The 15,670-nt window shown below is 42.1% G+C and overlaps 3 protein-coding genes across 7 annotated transcripts in view; 2 read left to right on the top strand and 1 right to left on the bottom strand.

Annotated features, from left to right (window-relative positions):
* Positions 1-4,971, top strand: part of LOC124179791 (synaptic vesicle glycoprotein 2C-like) — a 27,347-nt gene extending 22,376 nt beyond the window's left edge. For 2 of the 3 annotated variants that reach the window (XM_046564540.1, XM_046564558.1), the window contains 9 exons: positions 545-583; positions 703-864; positions 1,420-1,582; positions 1,665-1,786; positions 1,875-2,116; positions 3,366-3,544; positions 3,648-4,076; positions 4,143-4,270; positions 4,362-4,971. In XM_046564540.1, the coding sequence (XP_046420496.1) occupies positions 545-583; positions 703-864; positions 1,420-1,582; positions 1,665-1,786; positions 1,875-2,116; positions 3,366-3,544; positions 3,648-4,076; positions 4,143-4,270; positions 4,362-4,480 (1,583 nt within the window). In that variant the 3' untranslated portion in view covers positions 4,481-4,971. Of the gene's footprint in view, positions 1-182; positions 394-544; positions 584-702; positions 865-1,419; positions 1,583-1,664; positions 1,787-1,874; positions 2,117-3,365; positions 3,545-3,647; positions 4,077-4,142; positions 4,271-4,361 lie in introns of those variants that run through there. The other variant, XM_046564550.1, reaches the window with a different exon arrangement.
* On the bottom strand, positions 4,727-6,875 carry LOC124180654. Its single transcript, XM_046566404.1, has 7 exons — positions 6,789-6,875; positions 6,050-6,195; positions 5,845-5,981; positions 5,640-5,780; positions 5,411-5,570; positions 5,143-5,270; positions 4,727-4,876 (listed from the first exon to the last, which is right to left on the bottom strand). Exons 1-7 carry the CDS (start codon positions 6,873-6,875, stop codon positions 4,827-4,829), a joined length of 849 nt encoding a protein of 282 aa, XP_046422360.1. The 3' UTR covers positions 4,727-4,826.
* LOC124179743 (synaptic vesicle glycoprotein 2C-like) lies at positions 5,022-15,670 on the top strand. 3 transcript variants are annotated; one of them, XM_046564454.1, is made up of 14 exons: positions 5,022-6,281; positions 6,846-7,760; positions 11,084-11,113; positions 11,676-11,735; positions 11,982-12,143; positions 12,241-12,403; positions 12,478-12,599; positions 12,682-12,926; positions 13,141-13,298; positions 13,378-13,567; positions 13,731-13,845; positions 13,958-14,117; positions 14,176-14,303; positions 14,379-15,670. In XM_046564454.1, exons 2-14 carry the CDS (start codon positions 7,703-7,705, stop codon positions 14,453-14,455), a joined length of 1,668 nt encoding a protein of 555 aa, XP_046420410.1. In that variant the 5' UTR covers positions 5,022-6,281; positions 6,846-7,702; the 3' UTR covers positions 14,456-15,670. The 3 variants fall into 3 exon arrangements, with proteins under 3 accessions (XP_046420410.1, XP_046420419.1, XP_046420401.1); XM_046564463.1 differs by lacking the exon at positions 11,084-11,113 and having other exon boundaries at positions 5,023-6,281; XM_046564445.1 differs by lacking the exons at positions 5,022-6,281; positions 6,846-7,760 and having other exon boundaries at positions 10,128-11,113.

Here is a 15,670-nt window from a genome sequence, read left to right as displayed (position 1 = left end):
GCTGATAGGGGAAGTATATCGCATGAATCGACCGGACCGTAAATAATCTGTTTGTCGCAAACGTCGGTCGAGATTTCGGGAGGCGAGTTTCACGATGAAAAATGGCGATAAGAGGTCTTAGGGTTTGCGTAGAAGCTGGCAGGTGGGCATAACGAAGTGAATTTCGTCCTCGGTGACAAGACTCTGCTCTTGTCCCCGACCGCATTAGTGGATGCTCATTAGTAGCTAATGATAGATGTTCGAACATCAGTTACCTCTTGACCACCAAGAAGGACGTTTCGTGTCGGTTGTTCTACTTTCGGAGAGTCCGCAATAAGGAAATAACGATATAACAGGAGCGCGGACATTTCAACATTAAATAACATTCTCCAAGTGATATGAAATTAAGACTCGGTACGAAGTTACGCGAGTTTTTTCATCATTTTTCTAAATTTCTTCTCTCAACTGTTCAGTTTTCAGGCGCATAGATTTCTTTTTCTCCTTCTGACAGAAAATATTACTCGAAGCTTACAACTATACTAATCGCGTTTCGATATTATTACAGAGAAAGGATACGACTTTGAGAACGCGATAGCTCAAGTTGGTGAGTTGAAAAAATTGACCAACTTTCTTCATCAATTTCAAAAACAATTCACTGCTTTTTATTTTCTTGTCTTTCGTATCTTTTCACTCCGCGATAAAATTTCTCTCGTCCGTTACCAGGTTATGGAAAATATCAAGGACTCTTGCTGGCCGTTTGCGGTACGATTTATGCCGCATGTGCGATCGGGACGACGACCCTTTCCTTCGTACTTCCGTCCGCGGAATGCGATTTCAAGCTGACTTCTGCCGACAAGGGGCGGCTCAACGCGACGCCCCTCGTAGGTGAGTGAATGAAAACACCTCGATGCTTGTAACGAGAGTATCCGATTTGACTTCTTTTGTAACATGTTACAGTAGACCAAAAACTAAGCGATAAGCATTTTCTTTTTTCTTATCTGCCGTGAAACACTCTAAGGGGGTGAAACCGCCCTCCGAAGTAAGACATGTCAAGGGGCGATTTGGCAGTTCTTTTTTTTTCTACTTGAAAAAATTACATTCTTCACTTCCCGTCATGAGAAAACTTTTCCAGTTGGGTTGGTTAAAAAATGTTATGTTCTTGTGGGTGAAACTGGCAAATCGCCTCTTGACGTGTCTCACTTTGAAGGGTGGTTTCACAAAATCTTCAAAGTGTTTAACGACGGATAAAGGAAAAAAAAAAAACTACGCGTCGCTTAGTTTTTAGTATACCATAACATATTGCAAAAGAAATGAAACCTGTGTTACCTTTCTCGTTAGATGCCCTGAGCATCCTGATCGCCTGTTTGAAATTCCGCATTCACCGTAGAGAGAAAAATTATTCGAAATCAGACTTCAGCACCGAAATTCGACTATTTTCAGGCATGGTTGTGGGCTCCTACATTTGGGGCAACATAGCCGACGCTGTGGGTCGTAAATGGGGCTTGATAGCAGCCTTGCTGATGGATTCGATGGCTGCTCTGTCGTCGAGTGTCGCCCAGTCTTTCCCCCTCTTCCTCTTCTTCCGATTCTTCAACGGTTTCGGGTGAGCCACAGACAGGAAACGCGACAGCAAACGAAAGAGAGGAAGACCCTATGGATTGTAAAAATTGTTCCTTTTCTCGCAGGATCATCGGGGCCACCAGCATCGTCTTTCCCTACTTCAGCGAATTCCTAGCCGCTAAGAATCGCGACGTGATGCTCTGCAGGCTCGAGGTCTTCTGGACCGTCGGCGTCATTAGTCTGCCAGGTGAAGATTCCGTCTCGAATTCCCGCACTCACCCTCGGCCTCGACTCTTCTTTTTAAACTTTTATTTACCCCTCGAAACGACGTTTAGGGATCGCTTGGGTGGTGATACCGCACAGCTGGAGACTCGGCAGCGTCGACACGTTCTCCTTTACCCCCTGGAGGATGTTTGTGGCCCTCTGCGGTGTCCCGAGTCTGACAATGGCTATGATCCTTCTCCTATTCCCGGAAAGCCCGAAGTATCTCATGACCCACGGGAAGATGGATAGAGCGTTGGTCGTCTTGGAAGGAATGTTCGCTATCAACAGCGGATTGGAAAAGTCCGATTATCCGGTAAGTAAAACTACGAACGTTTTTGCGGCCACGTTATGCTCGTGTTATCGGTTCGCGTCAATTGCCTGAAATACGATTTTTGGAGAAAAATAGGTGCATCAAAATTTGACTAGATTTTAAAAATTTTTTAAATGAAAATCCAAGCAACTTCACCCGATCAAGTCAGTTCGTTTATACGTTCAGAATGTCAAGGAGTGAAGAGAAAACGAAAATTGACATTTATCAAATAGTTGAACGGTTAAATACGCACAGGTGAAAAGTATTAAGAGGGAAGAATCGTTCCTTAAGAAGCCGGATCGTGAAAAAACAGAACTAATAATTACGATCATCATCGATTATTCAGTGATTTTTATCGTGTCCGGTAATCTTATCTCGGTGGCTGGATGTCTCGGAAGAGGATGATCGCCCTTGATGACGAATAAGCTCATCCCTCATTCTCTGTCTTGATCGATCATACAGATTAGCGTATGAATAGTCAAAAACAAAATTCCTTTCAACGTAACACACGACTTTTCTCAAGTTGCATACTTTTCTGTAATATCTCGTAATGATCGATAATTAACCTGCAACATTGAATTTGTGAAATTTGACAAAATTCAGACCGGTGTGTAAAATTTGTACAGGACAATTTTGACCGGCTCTATTCCTTCGTATTTCTCTTCTCTCGTCATTCGTGCTCTTGCGATAAAAATTTCCCGCGGATGCAAGCTGCGTTCACCAATATCAACGCGCAAATCTGTCGATGAATGTTGATCGTATCTCTCGAGTGGCGATAATTCAGATCTAAACGTGGACCACTCGAGCAGCAAAGTGGGGGAACAAAACCGGATTATCGCGAAGAACCGGCGACTTCAATGACGATTAGGGTGGTTCAATGTTTAACTTTTTCTTTAATCTAAGGTACTACTCGAACAATTTGTGACAATTACTGAAAAAAATTGTCGGATAAAAGACAAGAACAGCCAACTGCGGGATTGTTAGGCGCAGTTTGCTGTTGATTGGTGATCAATTAATTGTACCCCGATACGAAAAAAATAAACTAATATATACATACAAGTCCTTAAGGTGAAGACATAAAAATAAATAAAAAATATTACAATAATTGGTAGCTATTTTTAAATATTTTCTTACCTCCTCCAGGTCTCAGGACAATTTCTGTTCCAGTATTTGTAAAAAAATTTCGAATCGCACCTTGAAAAAAAAAAAAAGAAGAAACTGAACGAACCTAATGAGGAAGCTTTCGTTTCAGGTGAAAGCTCTTATCAACCCAGGGCAAATACACAGGGCAAGCACGAAGCACGAGCCGCGTTTGCGGAAGCTCACGATTCGCCTTGGCGCGATTTGGCGTCAAAAGAAGCAGCTCTTCTCGCCACCGTATCTGCGTTACATCGCCCTGACATGCTTCGCCGATTTCGGACTGATGTTCAGGTGAGCGAGACTTCCTTTTTCCCTCGCGGGGAAAAGTCGTGATTTGGAAGACGGGACACCTGCAGTCTTTCTTTCTTTCTTTCTCTCTCTCTCTCTCCCGCAGCTACTACACCCTGATGCTCTGGTTCCCGGAGCTCTTCGAGCGGTTCGGCCAGTTCCAGGAAGTCCACCCTGACCAGCCGGCCGGAGTCTGCGACGTGACGTCGATCGTGGTCCAGGGTGCGCACAACGAGACGACGATATCGGCGAGCTGCGACAAGCCGATCGACGACAAGGTCTTCCTCTACACCGTGATAATCGGTTTATCCTGCATACCGACATCGATATCGCTCGGTCTCTGCATCAACAAACTCGGGAAGAAGTTCCTCCTGATATTCAGCTTCATGGCGGCCGGCTCCGCGGCCCTGGGACTCAACTTGGTCAAGAACCTCACTCAGACCCTGATTCTTTCCTGCATATTCGAGGCCCTGACAAGCACCACGGAGGTCATAATATTCTGCGTGATAGTCGAGCTGTTTCCCACCAGCCTTCGGTAGGTCAAAGGAAAGAGGTAATCTCGTTTTTCGCGGTTCGTAATTTTTTCTCTTTCCACTTGAAGAGCGTTGGCGATGTCGTTGACGGTGACTTCCGGCCGTCTCGGAGCCATTGTCGGTAATGTTGTTTTCGGGACGCTTATTGACCTGAACTGCATCATTCCGATTTACACGTTCGCGGGGCTCTTGATATGTGAGTACGCCGAAAAAAGATCTTTAAAAATTCTTTAGGTCCTTTACTTGCGTTCATATTTAATAACCGTTAAAAATTTCACGAAACACAGCCGGCGGATTTCTCTGCATGTTGATACCGAGCAAGGGTCAAATAGTACCTTCGCTATCTTCGCCCCCGATGACGCCGTTGGGAAGTTCATTTAAGATGGACGCTTGCGACATCCGGTAGTGAGAGGCTCAGCAGACCGGAAGCTGGAGAAAATCGCGTCAGAGAAACAAGAAAGAGGAAACCAGTAATGACAAGAAAAAGAGAAAAAGAAAATACAGCAGAATCAGGAAGGAAATGCGGAGTGCTCGAATTGACTCGGTCAAGTTTATTCGGTGAATTTTACAGGAAAAAAAATTAAAAATAAACTGCAATAACCAAATATATAATATGAACGGTGAGATCGAATCTCCGATCCGATTGCTATTCGCGAGATCGCGTCAAAATCTGAAAAAATCAGCACTCTATATGTATAATAAAACATATCGTGCGTCTTTTGTTTTTGAAAATAATTTTCAAGGTCACCGAGTCAGTCGAGATTTCGTATGTCGTAACCAACTGCACTGCTGCATCGCTGATCTGTCAGAAAAAAAACAAACAAAAAAAAAAAAGAGAAATTCAAAAAAAAAACATAAAACGAAAAAAAAAATATGAAACATAAAGGAAAAAGAAATGTTTAATAAAAGAATATATTTTTATTTTTTATTTGTTTGTAGGTAACCGCTTTGTAATTAAAATTGTATAGCTTCCTTTTTGTTTTCAAAGAAAAGAAACTAACAAAAAAAGAGAAAGTGACATAAAAACCAAAAACCGATCATCGCGTTAGATTATATGCATTTACGAACCTGTTAACATTACACCACTCAAGGATATGACGGCAATGCAACCTGCTCCTTCCGTCAAAAGTAAACCATGCGTTCCCATCGCCATTCCCAAGTATCCAAGACTTTTCGCAAACCCAACGCCGAGAACCCTGAACACAATAAATTGCACAACATGGGCTTATTATAACTATACACGTTAGTCAGAAAATACATCGGGATTGAATTTATCAATTTTCCGCAACTGAAATGAAACTCTTCGCGACATCGAAGAAAGTATTCTTTCTCTCACCGAGTCTGCGTTTTCGACAATTCCACGACGAGGCATGACGACGCGGTCCCGCTGACGATCCACATTGCTTCCATCAAGCTCGTATAAAACAGAGTGTATTTCGTACCGATCACGTAATGCACGCAGAACGAAAGAAAGCCACCGATTACGTGACTCGTAGCTAAAATAAAAAATAAAGTCGAAAAATTAAGATGATGACGAATAAATGGAGATTCGCATCGCAGATTACCTATGAAAATAGGTCTGCCCGATTGATCCATACGCATAAACATCCAGGCCAAAAACGGCAGGGTAGCGAGAGCGACAAACAGCGCTCCTGTTTCGAAACCGGGGTCGATTCTTAACGAGCTGCAGGTTGATGATGCCAATTCTGAAATACCGGTTATCCGGTCACCCGCGTAAAAGGACCACGAAACGAACCAAAGGTAACGTACCGTTTCCGTTACGCGAGGAGTATTTATCCTCGAGTGATTTCACCCCGAGTTTGCACTCGGCCCGGACCGTCGGAATTTGGAACCACAGAACCTGCCGGCACTTCAGATCGGGAAACCAGTAACTCATGGTGAAGTAGCTGTAAGTGCAAAGAAACTCGGAAGTGCATTTCCTGCAGACCGTGTTACAATTTATCGGCGCACTCACGACAACTGGAAAACGAATTGAATCTGCAAGACGATAATCGCGCTGTAACAGGGCGGCCGGACGCCCTTCGGGACGTAGGTCTTGAATTCTCCGGTGCTCAGCGTCCCCGAGAAGGGAAGATCGTCCTCGAGACTGTCGAGAGACTCCTGGAAGAAAGCGGAACTTTAAGGATGTATTGGCTATACATTCTCAACCAAAAGAGAGTCTCGTCGACAATGTTGAATACTTTGTGGTAAGATAAATATCTGAAAAACATCAACCACGATAAAGATGACATGAAAATTAAATTTGAATAATAACAATGCCCCAAAGTTATCAATAAATTGTTTAAACGAAACATCGTTTAACACATGTTTAGGAAATGTTTTTTTTTTCTTTTGTCATGTAAAATAAATAAGTTGATTTTTCTGAATACACATAAATTTTTAAAGAATTTTCTTATTATTTTGTATATCCGTTCTCAAAACTTTTAAATTTCGAAAAATGGAGGAAAAATCGTGAATTTTGAATAAGTTTTCGTAAAAACGTTTTACATTACAATTAGGAAGTTTCCGGGGCACTGAACGAATTGTTTCGCGAACAGTCTTTATAAATTTTTGAAAAGGGAAATTTCATAATAATGAGAACAATCTTCAAAAATTCATGTATATTAAAAAAAATCAACGAATTCATCGATTTACTTTAGTCTTAGGCAACGTCTATTATAATATGTGCAATAGTCACCCTTCCATTCACCCACCCAATACTCCAGCTCATTTTCGTTGTGCGGATAATTCCTCCTGTGAATATTTCTCAGGCATTCAAGAGCCCGCTCGCCCTTGCCCATGGAAAAGAGAAGCCTGTGACTTTCCGTGAGGTAACGCACCGCCAATCCAGCCACTATGAGAGCCAGGGAGCCGAAAAAGAACTGCGAGACTCGCCAGGAGATCGGTAACGCTGGTAAGGAAATCGACTTGTCGTTACGAAGCTCGTTTTGCCCATCGCTTTCAGAGCCGCCCACCTGGAAACGCGACGACGCCGAGCAGCCAGAAGACCTGGAAAGAAACCAGGGCCCTTCCTCGGTGCCGAGGAACCTGCAGCTCGGCGACGTAGACCGTCGTCACACAGAGCAATGCCGATGACCTGGAGCAGTATTCGCTATTAGGAGGGTTCGGGGACCGGGAAATCCTCCAGGAGCTACCAGAATGCTCTGAAGGTCGAGAGTGACGCCAGGCAGGAGTAGCCGGTGCAAAAACCGAGAGCCAGGGTGCCGAGTCCGTAGATCACGAGAGAAACTACCAACGATTTGAGCCGACTAGCGAAATCCGCCGGGACTGCGATCAGCAGGGCTCCGATTACCAAAGCTGCGGGTCAAAGTTCAATTTTCAGGAGGTTTTAAGGACGCAAGCGTCAGTTTTCGGTGCATTTTCGACCTGACCGTACGTCCGACGCGCCCTTAAGAATTATGGAACAAACCGATTATGGTGTAGGTGTCAATCCTGACTCGTTGATCGCTGTCGAGATGCAATTCGCAGCCGATAATTCCGCGCGATTCTGTCAGAAAACCTCCTGGGCCGGATATCGAGGCGATGACCAATCCGCAGAGGATCAACACTCTGTACTGATAGCGGCCAGAGCCTGAAGGAAGAGGAACTGGATGTAGTTTGAACTTTGATGCGTGCAGAGAGTAAAACGAGGATAAGAATGAACTCACCGGCCTTTTCTACCGCCAGTGAGTAGCCGATTGTAGTTTTTTCCTTGACATCTGGGGAAGAATATATAGTGCATATAATTTCAATGTTCTTATTCTAATCTCTTCATTTATATGAGTCAATGCTGAGGAAGCAATGGTTACAAGTCGAAGGCTGCGTAGAATATCCGGCTGTCTCGAGTCAGGCTTGAAAAACCGGCTACTTCGCGTCTGGAATTTTTCGGCCGCAAATTAAGTTGGTAGCACTGTCCGGCTGAATGCGAAATTCGTCAGCGCTTCACAAAATTCATACAAGCTCCTTTTTGTGAATTTAGGTATTATATGCTTATCTGCATAATTATAACGCAGAAATGAAATCATAAAGCATCAGGCGTATTTTGAGATGAAATTAAAGGTTATCATTTCGGCATAATGACATCAAATTGTTAATGGCCAGTTTTTCAAGCGAAACTTGAAATAGCCGGTTTTTGAAGCCTAACTCGAGTTAGCCAGTTTTTCAAGCCCGACTCGAGATAGCCGGTTATTCTACGCAGCCGTTGAAGTTATCGTTATACAGGACTTATACTTCTCTTTACCATTCTCCCCAATTTTTACGCGGTTCGCCATTCCAGTTACAAACTATGATCTCGTGTTTGACATTTACATACCGTCAGCTGTTCAAAATTCCTCATCGACCAACTCGCGTTTTCTGCAAGTTTCAATTCGATGCTTCCGAATTTGATGAAGTCGTAAGTATTCAAAATATTGTCGTGAGAAGAACAACATTTTGCTGCTCATTAACTGCGAACAATACCGAATTAACTTTTTCAGGTACACAAGTTTTTGTTCTTCTTTACTTTATCATTTTAATACTGTTCTAAGCTGTAAATATTTCCATAGGCTTGAAGCACTATTAAAATCGTGCGGAATGCACTGTCAAAACTTGTGCTATTACGTGAAATTAATGGAGGACTGGCAGCTGAGCGATTTTTGATATAGCGCCTGACTGTACAGCAAACTTCACCCATGAACTTATAAAAAGTCTCGTTCAGGTAACAAACGCTATCCTACTCCTCGTGACCAAATCATCCTTTAGATGTTCCTGAGAATATTCTGCATTATCGTGAATATTAATCGCAAGCTCGCTAGTAATTCAAGAATTATTCGAATTTCATGTGTTCTCTACCGGTGCATTGTGCCACGAACAATTCGCATACTAGACCCTGTGAGAAAAAAACAACAAAATTCGTACGTCGATTCACATGTATCTCGAAAAATGTCGTATGCACGTTGTCGGCATACGCGATACTGATTTTGGACAATTATGTTTATATGATAATGCCAATACATCTAAACCCATCATACCATTTCGGGTATGTCCCTATAAGCGATTAGAATGTACAGGGTGAGGGAGGGATAGATAATTAACCATTATAATGCGCCTTGTAATTTTATTATCAACTGTCCAGAAACGTTAGTGGAGATGACATTAAGGCTAAGGCAAACGAGTTGTGTGCCAATGCTTCGATACGTGTAGATTGCGATCAGAATTTTTTTTAACTTTCTCCTATTCGGAGAAAAAAAACATCGCGAATCTTACAGTAGTCGCCAATGATGTGTAACATATGACCTGGATATCGAGATAGATTTTCGTAAAAATATTAGAGTCGGGTATTGATTCAAGTGATTATTTCACAACGTCGCACCGATCAAGACTAAGGTCGCGCTGCAGGATCATATTGTAGCAAATTGAATAAATAATAAATGTAGAAATGTATTAGAATTGGATATTAATATATTTTTGTGTGAACTTGAAGCCTGCAGTCCCCAAACGGGAACGTCGAGGGCTGGCTCATAGTCAGCCTAGAGCCGCTTGTTAAACGTTTTATTCAATGCGGGTATGTGAACGAAAAACCTTGAAAAAATGTGTTCAAAAAATGAGACACCAATTACCTCATCAATGGTGGACAACACATTGCCAGCGACGACGTAATATACGGGAAGTGCGGACTATCGAAAAAGAAAGCTAATCGATATTTTGATAACGCCATGCACCGTCACAAAAATCCAATTTACCGAGTCGTTACCAAAACTGTGCTCGTGCTGTATATACAATACAGGTGTAACGAATAAAGTCCAGATTTATATTAAAAAAAATTTTTCCTTAAAAGATTGAGAGGCCAAGTCTTGGGTAGCTTCTTTAATGGCAATGTGCAGTCCGCAGTTATCGTACAGACATCGCTGTCCCAGCATGCAGCAGTGCAACTGTTACAAAAATTCCGTGGAATATTGTTGAAAATTTGGAGCTATAACAAAAAAATTGGACGTAAATGGCAAAACAAATTCGACTTTTTCACACATTCTGCCCATTTTACTTGTCATTTCCCGAATTATTACTAGCATAATAATTGCCACGGTTAATCGTACGGGAAGATCAGCGCAGAGACCGAAACTTGTTGTTTGCATTACTAACTACGATTGAATAGTTGTTAATTTTTAATTTAGAAAGATCGAACCTCACAGGCGAACTCGAAATTTTTTTACGAATGCCAAGAATTTTCCTTTTCCCATTGCTTGCGTGAAATCTTGAATCTGAATTAACTCAAAATCATCCAAGACCAACGAACAACTCGGTATTGAAAAAATTTCACAACTTCTTTACGGCCTAGTTCAAAACGATTCACAGTGAGTATTGCGAGTGAAAAAAATTAAGATCGATATCCGCAATCTTCATTTATATTCTAATATTCAAGCAGGCAAATAATAAGAGATCAAGTTGAAAATTGCATTCCTGAATTGTTTCCACATTTTTTTCACGCATGGATGTTTTCCTACTTGACGGACTGTCAGGGGCTAAGTGACGTAATTACCCGACGTTCACGTAAACACATTCTTTCCCTAATCTATGTCATTCCGAAGGTAGTATCGCTAAATGTACAGGTAATCACCTATTGGGATATACATACCTTTTGAACGGTTAATTTACCAACGGATTCTCGTATTCGCGAGGTTTTGATGTATTGGCGAGTACACGTAAATAAACCAATACGAAACCACTGTGAAAATATTAGACATCGAAGCCTTCACGCTTGTTCACGGTAAATTGTGTCAGTGAATCTCACGCTCCTGCCGGGTTAACACTGCACCACGTGTCTCTGCCGATCCTTTGTTACGATACTGTTCTTTGCTTTCTTCCGAGCCGGGTCGCCTTCGTTTCATATTCTCAGTTAAAAAAAAGTTTTTTTTTTTAAATCAAAAATAAGAATATTGAATCGGGGATATTATGTATAAGTCCTTAAAACCTTGCTGCTTATCATCTGACAATAATAAGGACAACAATCTATTTACAATTTCTCTTCCCAAAGAACGAACGGCAACTGTTGACGTAACTGATGGTGAGTCAGAAATAAATTCTATTGTGTTAATTTAATTGTCAGTCCCTTATTTAACTCTTTACCTCAAGACGAAAATTTCAAATTAGATGATGATCCTAGCCAACAATGTCATTCAGTGATTAAAAAAAAAAACGAGAATATGGTGTAGACTTCAAATCACCTGTGTGTACGAAGCTGTATTGACATATTGAAATAGACCTTAGAGTTCACGAAACAATCAACTGGATTCGAACGATGTTATATTGTTGGCTTTTAAATTTCTTCGAATACGCTACATTTTAGAAAATTCCTTTTGCCTGTCCGTATAATTTGAGACTATTGTCGATCATACGAAACCGTGTACAATTTTTTTTCTCCACAAATTTGAAATCACGTCAATTGGGTGACTAGTGTTTCTGTTTTTCGTTTCTCTTTGGTCTTGACACTTAAACAGTGTTGACAGAAATTAAATTTAGATGTATTTGATGTTCATGGAAGAATTTCTCTGCCGGTGAGTTCTTATCGTTAGACTCCGAAACGTGATTCGTACCAGCTAAATTGTTTGAATGATTTTGTGTTGAAGGTGACAATCCGAGAAAAGAGGAAGGACCGGTAGATTTTGAACGTGCAATAGAACTAACAGGTAATAACTATGCCCATGATTCTCGTTTCTGTATTCATCGCTCGTGATCACGCTGGGTCGGAGAAGACGAGCGATTAAAAAAACTAGGCTACCCGGACACAACTCGACCTCGTTATATACAAACGAAACGAAATTATTCCTATTCGTATAGGAAATACGTTTTCTCAAACACATTTTCACCATTCGATTATGAAGGATCACTTAATATCACGGTGTAATTTAAACTAGAGTATCAAATCCCGACAGGCTATGGAAAGTTTAATTATCTTCTGCTGCTGGCCGTCCTACCAGCAGGATGCTCAAGTGTTTACGCGTCCACAGCCATGTCCTACGTCCTGCCGTCTGCCGAGTGCGACCTTGGACTCACCTTGCTTGATAAGGGTCTTCTTAATTCTATGGCATTTGCAGGTAAATCATGTTTGCCAATTAGTCCGACAATCGCCAAATTACTCCGAGGAAAAATTCGCAAACTTAATGTACACTCTTTGACTGGATTTTCCCACAGGGATGATTTGCAGCTCGTTCGCATGGGGATTTTTGGCCGACATGTTCGGGCGTAAGACAATACTCGTTTACGGCTACCTCCTCGACGCTATTTTCAATCTGGCAAGTAGTTTTTCCCAGGTTTCATGGATGCTGTTAGTTTTCAAATTCTTCAACGGCGTGATGTAAGTACTTGCGACAGCAGCTACTGCTTCAAGACGTAATCGATACACTTACCTAAACGATGTTCCCTTTACAGAATTTCCGGCCCATACGCCGCCTTGTTATCTTACCTGGCGGAGGTTCACGGTGAAAAGCACAGATCGCAGAGTTACATGTGGCTCGGAGTATTTTTCTCGTTAGGCAATATTTCAGTGCCATGTGAGCTCTATATTTAACTATCGTGGCCTTTCCAACAGCTGTTAAAACGAGACGAAACGACGTTCTATCGAGTAATTTTCAGGCGTGGCTTGGCTGATCATTCCGCTCGATTGGGAATGGACCTTCTTCGGTGATTCGATGGTCTTCAACTCCTGGAGACTCTTCCTCGTGGTCTGTACCGTGCCTGAGTTCATCGCTTGTCTGGCACTCTCCTTCTTTCCGGAGAGCCCGCGATTCCTCATCGCCAAGGGACGCCACCAAGAAGCCCTTGACGTTTTCAAGAAGATCTACTCGATCAACACCGGAAACCACCCTGACACGTATGCTGTGAGTTTTTTCCTCCAATGACGAGCCGCTATTCACGTAGATTCACGTTCCGGTGACTAAATTTCTCAAGTCCGTATTCACTAACGATCTTGTGCAATTGCCCGCGTCGCAGTCCTCGTTCATACGAATATTAGCTTAAACTTCCGCAGCGCGAACTCAGTGAATATGTTCCCAGTTTTTCCAACCGGTTGACGGGTTGCCGTAATTTCAACAGGTCAAAAGTCTCGTTCAAGAATCGTCGATAGAAGCTTCCGGGAAAAGCTTGGTCCACATGTTGCGGTGCGGCTTGCGTCAAATGAAACCCCTCTTCGAGGTCTCGAACCTCTCCCGACTGATTCTGATCACATCCATTCAATTCGGAGCCACTTTAGGGTGAGTACTGCAAAATCAACGAACCTAATCCACCTAAACAACCCTGAAAAACTACTCGGTTCGACTCGCGTTTTTTCAGCTCTAACTCCCTGAGACTCTGGATGCCCCAGCTCTTCGCGATGATCGAAACCTACGAGAAGCTGCATCCCACCTCGGCCTCCGAAGTGAAACCCACCATGTGTTACATGCTGGACGCCACTAAATACCTCGAAAAAAATTTAACCGACGCAACGAACATAACGACGAGTGCTGAGCCAGCTTGTACACAGGTGAGAATCGCAGTATCGGATAAGCCACTGACCATGCAGTCGTAGCGAGAAGTGCGTTTTGCGGAAGGAGCTGCAGGAGCTGCGATCCTTGGAAATGTCGAAACGGAAAAAGGTGAAAAGTCCGGTTTTCACGCGTTAATTCCTCACGCTCGTTTGTTTTCAGATGATACTGGACTCCACTGTTTACATGAACTCGATGATCATCGCTCTGACCGGTGTGATCGGATACACGATTGCCGGAAGTCTCATAAACGCGGTTGGGAAGCAGAAGCTTATGAGTGAGCCAACTGTTATATCGGGGATGTCGTGGAGCACAAACTGCTCGGGCATCGCTATCACCCGTTCTCTGTCATTACCCTAGACTCAAGTCACAATTCCGAACTGTTACAGTCGTGTGTTTCGTGGGTGCCGGTGCGTGTTGCGGAGCTTTATACTGGGCCCAGGAGACGAGCGTGATTCTGAGTTTAACGTCGATATTCGTCGCTCTCGCGAGCATCGGGGGTGCGACGGTGATGAACGTGATAGTCGATAACTTTCCAACATTCCTCAGGTAAGCGCTCGAAGTTTTGACCGTTTTTAAAATTCACTCGAATCAATCCTCCACGCAGAACCATGGCTGTCAGTATCACAATGATGTGCGGACGAGTCGGAGCTGTAGTGGGAAATATGCTCTTCCCAATTCTCTTGAACGCCGGCTGCCTCGGTCCGTTTATCATGATCGGGACCGCGTGTCTCGGTGAGTGAATATTGAACTTGTCTTTCTTTTTCCCGGTTACAACTTTACGTGACAACTATCGTACGCGTGTTTCAGCCTGCGCGGTTTGGACGATAATTTTACCATCCGGTAAAATTACTGCGGTCAGTAAAGAAGAGGGTTTAAAACAGTGATACTTATAGGTTGAGACGTCATTTTTGTATATATGCGATGGTGATTAATTATAGCGCTGAATTGCACGCTATTGATTCTAAGTCATGGAGTATAGTATGTAGATAGGATTTAAATGTCAAGATTTTAACACGATCGTTGCAAAATACCTTTACTATATTCCCACGGTGAGTGTGATGCACGTATCAAGTTTTACAAGTATACGTCACTAATACGTTGCTATTAAATGTATAGTACAGCGTGTCGGATGATACGTGCGCGGCCACGTCGATTTTCCAAGAGATATAATATATATTAATGTATACGTCTGAGCATAAAATGGCAAACAGAAGTAGAAGAAGTGAACAATACGTTGATATACTTTAATAATAAACAATGATACGCTTTTGTTCGTTCAACTTTTAAACATTGTCCTCTGATCTTATCCTGTATGTACGTGTGTTGTAACGTTCCCGGCTTTTTCAGAACCTTGGTTACCGAAACCGTGACACTGTGAATTGTTTGACCTTTTTGTTAACAAATTTTAACCATCAAAAGAATTATGAAAGGAACCCCTCTTTCATTTTTTTATAATTTTTCTGTTGAACTGTCGCCGGACACGGATGACACAGTGCCGTACACATTTATTTTTTTCACTGCTATGTTGTTAAATAAGAAAACAAATACCGCTTAAACATCACAGATTTTAATCAACTAATTGCACCTTGTGCTTTTGTATCTACATTTTTACAAAGGAATTATAAATGAAAATCGCAATAAGCAAATAAAAAAGGAAAATATAAAAGAAAGTGAATTAAATTAAACAGTCAAGTATCACCTGGTTTCTACGTTTTACCTTTAGGAACATACGTAGCTTTTACGTAAGCTATGAGAAATTCTATGTTTGATGAAGAGTGCAAAGGTTCTTTTAACACTCGTCCCCTAAAATTTTCTATGTTACCTCCTAAATGTAAAATCTGCCGAATTTTGTTAAGAAAGGAAGCTAAATTATCGCACTGCTCCTTGGCGAGTACAGCTGATTTACAATGACACGTCGCGATGAACTTCGAGAGATAAAAACTACATGTCTTTCCTCAGTTACGTTTTACTTTCTGAATGTATCCTTGAAACCGTGTACCAAAGAGAGAAGAAAAAAATTTGTATCTGAACAATGAATTTTGCATCTTAAATTTTGGTGTAAAATATAATAATAACAATTCAGCTTTACGAAATTTGTC

The sequence above is a fragment of the Neodiprion fabricii genome, chromosome 1, assembly GCF_021155785.1.
Source record: "Neodiprion fabricii isolate iyNeoFabr1 chromosome 1, iyNeoFabr1.1, whole genome shotgun sequence".
Taxonomy (NCBI): domain Eukaryota; kingdom Metazoa; phylum Arthropoda; class Insecta; order Hymenoptera; family Diprionidae; genus Neodiprion; species Neodiprion fabricii.
The sequence above is the reverse complement of the archived record's forward strand: the minus strand, read 5'-3'. Positions and strand labels throughout refer to the sequence as shown.